At 49.4% G+C, this 12,151-nt stretch overlaps 3 protein-coding genes across 3 annotated transcripts; all 3 read right to left on the bottom strand.

The window, feature by feature from the left end:
- Positions 1-131: 131 nt before the first annotated feature.
- Positions 132-923, bottom strand: ANOM_004996 (uncharacterized protein; the record flags this gene model as incomplete). Its single annotated transcript, XM_015550253.1, has 1 exon — positions 132-923. The coding sequence occupies one exon, from the start codon at positions 921-923 to the stop codon at positions 132-134; it is 792 nt and encodes a 263-aa protein (XP_015408648.1).
- Positions 924-2,033: 1,110 nt separating this feature from the next.
- Positions 2,034-6,644, bottom strand: ANOM_004995 (uncharacterized protein; the record flags this gene model as incomplete). The annotated part of the gene is made up of 3 exons (XM_015550252.1): positions 2,034-2,189; positions 2,238-2,426; positions 2,481-6,644. 3 exons carry the CDS (start codon positions 6,642-6,644, stop codon positions 2,034-2,036), a joined length of 4,509 nt encoding a protein of 1,502 aa, XP_015408645.1.
- A 1,673-nt stretch (positions 6,645-8,317) lies between these two features.
- Positions 8,318-10,353, bottom strand: ANOM_004994 (chitin synthase export chaperone). Its single transcript, XM_015550251.1, has 7 exons — positions 10,032-10,353; positions 9,925-9,960; positions 9,741-9,837; positions 9,590-9,677; positions 9,438-9,531; positions 9,040-9,373; positions 8,318-8,977 (listed from the first exon to the last, which is right to left on the bottom strand). Exons 1-7 carry the CDS (start codon positions 10,059-10,061, stop codon positions 8,760-8,762), a joined length of 897 nt encoding a protein of 298 aa, XP_015408646.1. The 5' UTR covers positions 10,062-10,353; the 3' UTR covers positions 8,318-8,759.
- Between the last annotated feature and the right edge of the window lie 1,798 nt (positions 10,354-12,151).

Below are 12,151 nucleotides of genomic sequence, written 5' to 3'. Positions count from 1 at the left end.
CGCCATGTACTATCAATTGCTCGAATTCTTGCTCGCTATTCAAACAAACGCTTAGGAATCAATAACCCAGGAACACACTACAACCCCTTAGTCCCAAGATCCAGCTCTCTCCATCCCAGATCAACGCACCCTCAAACAAGCGTCACGTAAATCTTAGCAATCCGCTGATCAACATGAGCATACGGCTTAGTGACCTTCCCATCCTCATCCACCTCCTCCTGGTCCTTGATATTCAGCTGGGCAACAATCTCGCCCCGAAAGGGCGCAGGTGGATTCGACCAAACCCCAATCACCGCATCATGGAAGCATGGAATCTCAATGCCCTGAAACCCCTTACTTGCCGCATCGCGCATCAGCCAATGCGCCGTCCGTTTCATCAGCCCGTGGCCCTCGTAATCGGCCCTCGTCGAAGTCCCATTCCGCATCAACGTCCCCTCATGCGTCGTCACCTCGCCCCGAGAATCGATCTCAGTCAGCCGTTGCAGCACCTTCGGGAACAGAGGCAGCACCCCGAACAGCTGCTCCAACCGGTCGATATCCACCGGATTGGATCCGTTGTAGCTCATTGCTACCGAGACTAGTGGGAAATCCATCTGCTCGAGGAGCTGTTCCTTCGTTGCGGTCTCATCGGTGAAGTCCCAGTGGAGCTTGCCTCCGGTTTGCTCGGAGGAGGGGAGTCTGTACTTGTATTCTTTGTCGAAGACGCCGTAGGAGAGACCCGAGGCGATCTGGTGCGCGATTAGGTATTCGCTGCCTAGGAAGCCCTGGTAGAGGCGTCTGGTATTGCCCGTGGGGTACACGTTGGGCCAGATAGGAGAGCAGAAGACATTGCTGTGGATTACGATTGCGTTGGCCCAGTCTTGGTGTTCGGGGCCGAGTTGACGGATTTCAAATCGGGGGGTGAGGCTGACGGGCGTTGACATGGTGCAGTGTTAACGTGATTAATAGAGTGGAAACAAACAGGATGGAGGATGGATTGAGAGTGTTTTTGTTTTTTGTTTTTGTTTTTTTCTTCTTTTCTTTGTGGGGGTCGAAAGAGGAGGCGCCAGGGTTGCATTTATCGAACTAGAGGCTTTAGTTGTACTACTAATTAATTAATCCTTGTAAGCTGACGGTGTTGGTGTACCATCGGCGGTACGACCGTACGAGCTGACTTGGCGAGAGTTACTGTTACGCGATTTGAGTGCCAGGTTTTTGTAGAGTTTGATCCCTGGACTGGAAAGTATAGATGTGGAGTTTGCTCTGTACTGCTCCACGATGATGTATATGACGGTCAAGGGTTGAGTTCCGTAGGTTGGGTTCATTAGCTTGCCAGCCAAGATAGTTTCCTAGAATAACATAGGTAGTCCTGCGTTTCGCTTCTCCCAACTCGAAAAGGCCATAGAAATAGAGAGGAACCCTTTAATATTCACGAAAAAGTCAAGTTGTTAACCCCGGGCTTAGTGAGGAATAGACTTGGGGTTAGTGGATTTAATCCATATAAGAACAGTAGGGCCAAAGGCGTCTATATAAACACCGGGCATATACGTGACTAAAGCAATAATCTGCACCACCCACGTAGAAAAATCATTAAAAATACCATTCGCCTAATATGCATCAATCTTGTCATAGCCATTGCTCGTCTCAGCCATAACAGCTCTTTCCAGAGCTAACATAGGTATGCCCAAGGCCTTCCACCAATGTCCTGACACTGTCAAGATGGAAACATTCTCTTTTTCTCTTTTTCTCTTTTTCCCTTTTTCCCTTGTTTTTATTTTTTTTTTCTCTCTCTTTCTCTTTTCTTTTCATCGATTAACCATTGCCATATGTCCATGCGCGAGGAGTCCACGTCCGAGAAGCTTCATGCATTGACTCGCTCTTCTCTCCCTCTCCCTCTTGTCTCTCATTCATAACCCACAGACGTCACCCTCCGTCCTGGCATTAATTGCATTAAATATGCGTGACTATCATAAGACAAACCAAAGGTAGTTATTATTCAATTGTGGCCTTGTACGACAGTATCAAAAAGTGCAGCGGGGAACTAGATCACAGATCTAGCCACGTAGCTCTCGAGCGCGGCGCGAAAGGAAGGGGATTTTGCGAATAACAGGATCATGTGGTGCATTCTGAGCAACAGACATGTACAAGATATCCAATCGCTGGAGGAGAATATCCATGATCCTGGGCGCAACTTCCCGAATGTCCGCATCCTAAAACATGTCAGCAAGGTCCGTATATTCTTATCCTGTTGTACATACCATGGGATTTACAGTCTGCAGAACAACTTCTAGCCACTTGAGGCGTTCTGCAACATTTGTTTGCAGAGATGAGGTGACCGCAACACCAACGGAAAGCGCTACAATAGGGGAGAGGCCGGCTAAGTAGGCCGGGTCTAATTTGATGAAGAGGTTGTCAAACAGGTCGGCCTGCTGGTTGGATTGAAGCCACTAGTTGCATAACGATAAGCAATCTCCCCGAATATTGTTGGAATGGATACAAACCTTGACTGAGCCCTCTTCAAATCTACCTTGGCTCATCAACTGAGCAATCTCCGCTAGTTCCGCGTCCTCGGCAGACTGTGCCTCGCTAGGTGTAGCAGCCATGGCGCTCGTCGGCTGTTGCGAACTTTCCCTGTCTTCAACTTGCTGACCCACGGCACGATTGAGCCTCAAAACTTCGTTCTGGAAACTAGTCTGCGCCGCGGCCATTGAAGCCACTGTATCCGATAGACCACGAACAAGATTAGTGAGCTGATCAATCTTAGCGGCATCATTCTGACGTTGAACCTCGTATTGCTTGAGATGTGCCTGTAGCTGCTTCTCCATGTCGGACCCAGTCTTCTCTGCAATACGAGTAGAAAGGGTCTTGAAAGCTGGCGTGACAGTGCGTTGAACGGCCTTTGATATTTCGGCTTCAAGACCAGGCAAAAGCTTCTGACCCACGGCTTCCGACAGGGCCTTCACCATTTCAGGTTGCTGAACAGCGCGGGAAACAGTGTCAGGTAGAGTCTGGCGCAGTTCGCGAGGAAGGGCAGCCCCTATCTGTTGACCGACGATGGTGTCCAATTGTTTACCAACAGCTGCTGATGTTAGGTTTGCCAGGGCAGGCAGCACTTCCGACTGGATGCTGTTCGAAACGATGCGTGCGAGATTCTTCTCGACGTTGTTAGAAAGAGTGTCAGAGACCAACCGCAGGACTTGGTCTTGCTTGGCCGCGGAAGCCGCATCCCAGCTGCGTCGCTCTTCGTCAAAGCGCTGATACAATCCTTCAAGTTCCCGGCCAAGGCTCTTGTTGAATTCAGCGGACACGCCGGTTTGCAATACCTCCACGTGTTTGTTCCAGATGTCACTCGGCTCGGTGCCACCAGCAGTAACCGGTGCAGCACTGACCGTAGTCGTTTTCGACACATCCCCATTAAGCTGTTCTCCAGCAGCCTGAGCCTGGGTCGCGGCTGCAAGGCCCTCATTTGAGCTAGTGACAGAGGGGGCGTTCGTTTCTTTTGTTTTAGCGGGCGCTTCAACAGCAGTAGTACCCTTCTTTTTCTTCTTCTTTTCAGGCTTCTCCCCGGCAGTGTGGGGAGCTGCTGACTCAACTGGCTCTTCACTTGTCTTCTTCTTTGGAGCGGGCTTACTGGGAGACTGGGTGCGTGAAGCGGCAGCACTAGCCACAGCGCTGGCTTCAGCACTCAGATCAGGGGTCTTCCTGGCAATCTCCTTAGGGGCTGTCTTGGTAGGAGTGGGCGCAGCGTCACCATTGATGGAAGGATCGTCCGTAACATACGCCGGGAAAGACTGAAGCTCAGAGATGTTAATAAAACCTTGCTCCAAGGCATTAACGGGGCGGATGATCTTGTTATCGGAACTCCAACCGAGGTCTTCCTTTTTGATGTTCAGACAGGTTACTCCACGAGAGTGCATAACGTAAAGCTCAAACAACCCGTTCTCCTCCCCGGCTGTCTTGTTGATTGGGAGAAGGTCCAAACTCCGCAGCTGGCCCTTTGAAGCGAACGAGATCTCTCGAATGCCGCTCATGCATGCAGTTGATTCTGGTTTGGGAAGGCTGCCATCCTTTTCACCCGAACGTTTGATGAAGGAGGCCTGGGACATGGATTGCAAGTTGTATCTCGGTGCGGACAGATGAACAAAGTAGATCGAGTTACGCGTAGGATGTCCAACAACGATGATACCGGATCCAGGGTGATATGCGACACTACAAATAGCATCTGACTCATTCTCATGAGGGAACTTAAGCTCCTGCACAGCCTTGCCTAACCCAATATCCCAGAGCTGCAAGGTGTGATTCTGCTTAAGACCAACCAAGACGTAACGAAGAGCCATAGACTTCACATAGGGGCGCAACTTGTCAATGAAAAGCACAGATGTTGGCCACGATTTTTCAGCAGGAGAGCCGGTTACAAAGGTGTTCAATGGGACGCGGACTTCCGAGGGATTGGGTCCAGTAGCGAAGAAAGAGGGGTTGTTAACAACATCACGGATGTCCCAGAAACGCAGACGACCTGTTTTGTCTAGAGAGGCAATAACGGTGTCATCGTCACTGAACATGAAGTCCTTGCCGGCCTTGCCGGTGGAGATCTTCAAGGCACGCTCTTTGAAGAACTTCTCCGTATTAACGGTACGCTGTGTGCCGGAGACACCGTAGCTGGAGTTTGCGGCAGCCTGCGGAGAGATCACGTAAATGTTTTTGCCGCGACCAATTGCAAAGAACCCTGGATGGCGAGAGCTCCGTTTGGCACGCGTTTTCAGCTGGCCACCCGAAGTATTCTCATCTGAGGCTGGGAACGGAGGGAAGATGAGGCTCTCGCTTTCCAAAGCATCCATCTCAAAAAGGTCCTTGTCTCCATTCGAGATCAGCGCCCAGTATACAGCACCACTAACACCGATACCCAGGACCGCTTGCTCGTCGGATGTACCCGTCGTTGTCTGGGAGGTACAGACAGCGACATTGAACACACGATCGCGGGTGGAGCGAAACGCTTGTTTGTCACTTCCATCCTCCTGGCGAATTATTCTCATACCTCCATTCTTTGCGAGCGCATAGACGATGTAATCGGAGGTAGCTGAGGTCAGAGAGCGATCCAATTGGTCGAACTCCTTCTTCAGTCGAGCGATGTCCATGATTCCGTCATCCCGAAGAGTAGTAAGATTTTCAGAGTCTTGGGCCTTCACGGAGATGGAAATGAACGGCTTCAAGGGGAAATTATGTACCGGTACGATACGCTCCTCTTCCTTCTGGGCGCTATCTTCAGCACTCTCCCAGCTATCAGCTAAAGCATCACCACTGCTGTTGTTGGAAGTCTCCTTCGCAACCAAAGTATCAGCAGTAGCATCCTTTACTGTCCCGTGGTTTTCATTCTCCTGGGTAGCTTCTTTGGCTTCAGTAGCGCTCTCCCGGAGATGGCTAGCGATTGACGACAGGGTCTCTTGCGTGTTTTCTTCTCGAGCCATCAGCAGCACGGGCTTGCTCTCTTCCTTGGAAGCTTTGGCGACCGCTTCATCAACGTCGCGAACGATCTGGCTGACAAGATTATCAACTACCTGGGACACAGCTTCCTTCTGCTCTTCCGCCAAACTCGGCGATCTGGCACGTGCTGCCTCCTGAGTGATCTCCTCCTTGGCGATGATTTTCTTGCTTCCCATGGCCTCTACAGCCGGGCTCTCGCTCCGAGACTTCGGCTGGGGAGTTCCCTTGCGAGGAGAAGCAGCGGCAAGTTGGTCGAAGGGGTTGACGTATGTGAACAATGCCTCCTTGCTAGAGGGAGTGGGCTTAGCCTGATGAGAGGCGAGGGCATCCGGTTTCCCGGCTACGATTTCCTCGGGGTGAGAACCCATAGCCAAAGGCTTCTCTACAGCCTGAACTGAGGCTATCGCAGGGTTTCCCGAGACAACCTCGGCCACAGGGGACTTCTGGGGGGAGATAGAAGTCAGCGGCTGAGAGACTGGCTTCACCGGTCCCTCAAAAACTTCTTGGTCTGGCTTGCGGTTGAGCAAGCGAAGTAACATCTCCTGGGTGTTCTCGGCGGTTGGAACAACAGAACTTTCACCGGCAGTGACAGCAGGTCCAGGTTGACCAAACTGCGCACTAGCAGGCTTGACAGGAGCCGCGGGTCCCTGTCGGCCGAAGAGAGTAGCAACGAAATCGGACGCGGAGATATTTCTTGCGTGGGACTTCGTAGCCTCCGGGCCGGCTTCGTGGATGTGAGACGGCTTCGGCTGTTCCAATCCAAAAGGTGACGGCTGCTGAGAAGCCGGAGATGCCGTAGACTGGTTGAACTTCAGCAGATTCAGCAGATTCGCAGCACGATCGGGATTCTGGGGCATCGGCTGGTGGTGCTGGGGAGAAAACATCTCCCCACGCGACGTTGGAGCATTAGGATGGAGAATGTCCGAGCCATGGTGAGGCGGAGTATTCACTGGAGAGGGACTGTGAATGGTAGACGAGACCGATGGGTGGCGGTAACCTTGCTGTTGCAGCTGGGGATGAGGAAAGCTCTGCCCATCATAGGGCTGCTGCTGCTGCTGGGGGCGTAATCCGGACTGGTACTGCTGAGGGTACTGCATGGGAATTTCCTGACCAGGCGTAGTCGAGGGAGAAGGACGTGGCCTGATGCTCGCCAGCAGAGCCTGGAGATCATTGGGGGTGGACATTTCTGTCACTCGCCACGGTGAAGGCGACCTCCAACCGAAATCCAAGCTCCAACGTACTTTTCACGAGCTCTCTTTCGAGAGCCAAAAGGAGAGTAAGTAGCCGAGTCTAATCCGATAAAAGAATGAGATAGAAATGACAAGAGAAAATCAACCGATGAAACGAAGCCAAATGACCGACTATTATACAGGGATTAAGGGGGTAGGGAGGAAGCTCAAGGAAGAAGAACAGAAATCATCAAAAGAGAAGAGGAAGCAAAAGGCCCGATGTGGCTCTGTGTGTGGCTAGAGGCGCGGCTGTGAATTACGCTAGGTGACGTATTGATGGTACGGTATTATTTCCGTCGGAATGGATGCTGAAAACCCTCGAGGGAAGCAGACGGACAACAGCACAGCGCGATGGACAAGAAGTACATGGCTTGATTAATGATTATTCTCTGTTTATCTTAACCCACCCCAAGGGAAAGTGTCTCATCTGTATACCGTGGCTTTTGCTCCCACCTTTCCCACCTGCTGTGAACCCAGGGCCCTCTGAACTCTTCCTTGCCACTGAATCTCCGTCCCGCTCTCTTCTCTTCTCCCGAAGCGCAACTTTCTGATCGTTGGTATCTTCAACGCACGTCTCATAGCTACCAGCTAGATCTCAGCATGTTTTGTTTACGAAGGTGGGCTACCAAGCAGTATCCACACCATTTCTATTTGATAGTTCAGGTACTAACAAATAGTACCCTTATATAGCTGGTTACCTCTCCTATTCATCCCGACCAATGCCTCCCCACTTTTCATTGTCTCCTTCGTCACTCTGACCTACATCCTCCATCGTCCATGTATCTACTGCTCAGCTCTCCTTCTAATCCTCTTTATCTCATCCTGTCATTGGTCAGATCGCTGTTTCTTTGACCTTCGTGGTGACTGGTTTGCGCCTCGCTACTCTCCCGATCCGAGTGCTTCTTTGGCCGCCCCCAATGAGACCCTCGCCGGCTACATCCTAGAGACTGTGAATACTACAACGAAGACCTAGCGGGGGTAGTAGTCGACGAGGCGCAGCGCCGCCTGCTGTTGAACGGGTCGTCGGCTGCCACAGGAATGGGCGGGCTGGACCAGGAGGAATGGACCGGAGTTGGGCTGGAGTGGTTGCGCAGTTTGCTTGGACGACGAGAGTGGACGATCCCCTGTGTCGACGTCAAGGTCCGGCTATAGAGATGGTTTGACTTGGATGCTCTACTTGCGGCCGATCGGATAATCTTTTTTTCATTTTCTTTTCATTCTCAACAAATCTAGAATGGTTTGCAAAAACACAGAATGTATACCCCGCGCCTTCCAAGATGAAGAGCTTGGATCGGCGAACAGTAAGTGATCCCTTCAGCAAAACATAGGGTCCTGGTTCGGATACTAGTTTGGCGATTACACTTCTCACTGCTTTCGAACTTTTTCGCCCGCGCACATATCCTCCACACTTTTGTGCGATAGTTGACTGGCTTTGACATTTTCTTTAAAGGCATTGTATATAAATAAACCCTACTATATCCATCTGCTACATAGCTTTAAATAGACCCCCGAACCATATTCCACCTTGAGAAGCACGTGCTAAATGACCGCGTCAAGTTGATGAGGCGGACATGATGCAGTTTAGTCTCGAACGGATCACAACACAAGAGAGACACATGTAGGATGATTTGAAGGCTAAGGATCAATTATGTAGCGTAAGGCATACAGTAATTACAAGCAAATAGGTATCTAACGATAAAGGGAATACACCAACAGTGACCAGATGCTGCTGAAGATAAGCAAATCACATCCACATCATGAAAGAAGCAGTAAAATCGTAGGCAAGCATAGACCACACCGAGGCACGTCAAACAAATCATGAAGCATAAAAAAATATAGAACAAAGTATCAGCATGGTATCGAAACAGGTCTCTCTGTGAGACTCCGTTAAAATGCATCAAAAGCAGGAGTTCAGGAGTTGAGTACAGGCATCGAGCATTCGGAGGTAAGGATCGTGAGCTGGTTTGAATACTATAGTCGGTCAAGGATCGTCATGGAGCAAGATGGGGCGAAGGATCACTAGAGCTCGGTTTGAAGAAGTGAACGAACAAGTAGCCTGAGGCGAATCGTCTAGTTGTATCCGCTGGTTGGCCCCGTTGGCATGGGCCAATCGTCTTCGGTGATACTGCTCCAAAAGATCCAAATCATAACTACTGATAGGAGGGTGAACAGAGTCTCGAACAATGCACCGTTGATCTTCCCGCTCGTGGCCTGACAGATGTGGGTGCTGATGACATATTCGAAAATCTGACCGATAGCAAAGAGCAAGCCCGCGCCGGATAAGTAAACTTTTTACGACGTCAGAGAATGGTTGCCTAACATCGCAGAAGGGTTAAAGGGGTAAACATACGCATAGGGCGGGACTCGCCCAGTACCCGAATCACCAACACGGCTTCCAAAACGAAGAATACCACAAGACAAACAAGTGGGAAAAGTTGGTACAGCACATATAGAGCAATGTTTCGGTACTCGGTTGACGGGTCAGGCTTGAACTCGCCGGTCCAGTTGAATCCCGTATCCAAAGCAATATAGCCAGTGCCAATGAAGAAAACTAAGGCGGACGCTGAGATGAGACCGAGCGACGCAGGTGTGCCATCATCGAGAAATTGATAGCCCACCAAGGCGTTCAATAATAGCACCCAGCATGTAGCGGTGATCGCGGCAATGTGCACTGCAGAAAATCCCTGAATATGACCGTTAGAATTCCGAAGTGGTGGTTAAGGATCTGGCAAAGAAATTCAAACATACTTTCCGGACCGCTGCGTCGAGAGGGAAAGCACCAACGCTGAAGATTTCACATATTTCGATAACTATGAAACCGAGCAAGAACAGTTGTATCTCTCTATGACATTTCTCAAATCAGTTGCTGCTCGCTGTCTTTGTTTCGTCACTATGTATACCTTCTCCCGACTGCTGCCTGTTTCCGCTCAGATCTCCATAGTAGCAAAAGCGATGTTAGGATGGCAATGAAGGCAAGCAAAATAGAGCCTACAAAGTATTAGTATGCGATAGCATGAATCATCTTGCACGGGCTATCTCATTATCTCATACCCAGATTTCCCAGATTTCGATTACCGCTAAGCGTAATGCCTGTGAGCGGGCAACCACCGAAGGCTTCATTAGGGGGTTGGTTCTTGTCAACGAAAAGCTGGACAGAGAATCGATAAGTTAATGAAACTCCTTCCAATTAAGTCGGCGTAACGTTCGAAAGTAAGGGAAAATTCGCTCCACATACATTGCAGACTGGTAACGTAGAATCTCGACAGAAGTCCTAAAAATGGGTGGAGAATCGGCGGTCAGCATGCTCCCGAAGCCGACATTTGGCGTTTGTCGCGAACTCACGTGGAACTTCCCGAATTGCGTCGAGCCCATGGTTTAGAAAGCGTTCAAAAGAGAGATCATGCGAGATGTGTAGTAGCAAGAGAAAGTGGGCGCGGTGTGGTGCTGGTGGCGTGGTAGTGCTGGGGCTTAAGTTGGTCGATTTCCTCGGACCCGCTGAGGACCGTTACGATCGGTCCGGCGCAGATCTGAGGCGCAGGATAAGCGGTATGGTTGCTGATGATTATTGGTATAGATTCTATTCGGACGGCACGCCTTTTTCTCTTGAATGAGGGGAAAGGGAATCCACGAATTGATAGGAAAATGGCCCGGAATATTGACACGTCAAGTTGTATGTCAGTCGACTCCTGCAGCGTGACGAGACTGGTGGAGAGATAGACAAATTAGGAAGTAAAAGACGGCGACCTAGCCTCACAAATTAACAAGATATTGGAGCAACTCAGAGAATTGGCGACGTATGTACTGTGTGTGGGACCGATGTGTATTGTATGTATGTACAAAGAGAGAGCTGTCAGGTTTTGAACAGGCCGAAAGGAAAATGTAGAAGAGTGTTGAAGAGAGGGAGAAAAAAAGGCGATGGCGGTGTTGGGTCTGGAGGCCGAAAGAGGGGGGAGGTAAAAATAAAAAAAGAAAAGAAGAAGAAGGGAAGTAAAATGGAAAAGGAAACTTGGAAACGAAAACAACCTACCTTAATGGATGTGCTGGAGCGAGAAGAGGAAGGTGGTAATTCTTAACCAACAATTTTCATAGGCGCAAAATGGCACTAAAGAATGATGGTTCGTCTCAATTAAGGACTAGACCCAAGGCCCCCAGTGGATGGAATAGTGGGCAAAAAGCAATGGCCAGCCAACTAATTTCATACTAGTATATTCTTTGCCGATTTTTTTTAATTGACCCTGCAGCTAAGATGCAACTCAGAAACACAAGCGGAAGATAGTTGGCTGGGCCTCCTGTCAGTCAGGGATACCACGCGAGGCTGGTGAGGCTGGTTAACCCATTGATCATCAGTTGACGTTGATATAATTTGATTCAGTCTGTTCACGTCGGATTCACAGTTGTGGATGAGGTATTTCGATCTTGACTTGTCCCCTTTCTACCCTTACATAGAGATCGGATGTGGTTCAGACTTCACCCATGGACCATGGTTAATAGTTGGTGTCCCTGAGCTCGGGTAAGGTTGCCGTGGAGAGGTCCGTTTCCCCAGTTTCTATTTCTGGGACATTGGCTGCCTGAGCCTTGAGGAACGAAACCACGGGTTTCTCTGCCAATAAGAACTTCGCCACGCATTATTGACGTTGGTGTACAGTACTTCACAGTAGGTCAGATATGTACTACTACCTAGGCAACTAGCCATTTATGAAGAGTACATGATGTCATCAGATATTTTTTGAACAAAAACAGTGAGCTCTATTAATATATCAAAATTCGGGAAATCGAACACAATATGGTAACACTAGAACAGCTCTGTGAAACAATTGCATGAAAGGGAACTTGTCACAGCCTCACAAGACGCCACACGCCACTGTGACATCTCAGCCAAGGGGTATCTGATAATCCGCCTTCTGTCGTCCCGGCTCTTATTCCCGCTTTTTTTTTTTTTTTTTTTCTCTTTCTTGCGTGCGAATTAAATGACGGAGATACACAGAGACGACGTATATTCATTTACTTTATTTGTTTTCCTCCCAAGGATGGACTGCTACTAGTTGACCTAGTATCGACTAGTACTCAGTATCCCTAGTATTCGAATATACTCGGGACGGCCCAGTCATGCATGCATCATGAAATTTTAACCTTATTACCGAGTGGGAGCAAGAATAGTGAATAATTTCTGGTTCCCTTGTTACAAACATAGCTTTTATCTGTCCACCTCAGATGCCGATATAATCCGGCATAGGTAAGGAGGGAATCTCAATTGTAAACTCAGTACGGAGTAGACACGAATGGTTCATGTTCTGCAATATCTTCCTAGGCACATATTGCCCCGAGACAACAGATTATATGGACCTACCCGTGAGACCAACCCAGCCACGCACACAATGGAGTCAAACCACAACCACGCTGCTGTAAGACATCATGCATGTTTTCCAAGAAAATATGTCAGATTGTACTGCACAACAGTGTAC

The sequence above is a fragment of the Aspergillus nomiae genome (assembly GCF_001204775.2).
Source record: "Aspergillus nomiae NRRL 13137 chromosome Unknown contig00072, whole genome shotgun sequence".
NCBI lineage: Eukaryota > Fungi > Ascomycota > Eurotiomycetes > Eurotiales > Aspergillaceae > Aspergillus > Aspergillus nomiae.
The sequence above is the reverse complement of the archived record's forward strand: the minus strand, read 5'-3'. Positions and strand labels throughout refer to the sequence as shown.

What these genes read in the sequence shown, in the direction of transcription:
- ANOM_004994 (XM_015550251.1), bottom strand. Translation starts at nt 10,061, where the DNA reads ATGGGCTCGACGCAATTCGGGAAGTTCCAC. An exon ending in CGCAATTCGGGAAGTTCCAC is followed by an intron (nt 9,961 to 10,031) that starts GTGAGTTCGCGA and finishes ACCCATTTTTAG; the next exon opens with GACTTCTGTCGAGATTCTAC. An exon ending in CAGGCAGCAGTCGGGAGAAG is followed by an intron (nt 9,532 to 9,589) that starts GTATACATAGTG and finishes GAAATGTCATAG; the next exon opens with AGAGATACAACTGTTCTTGC.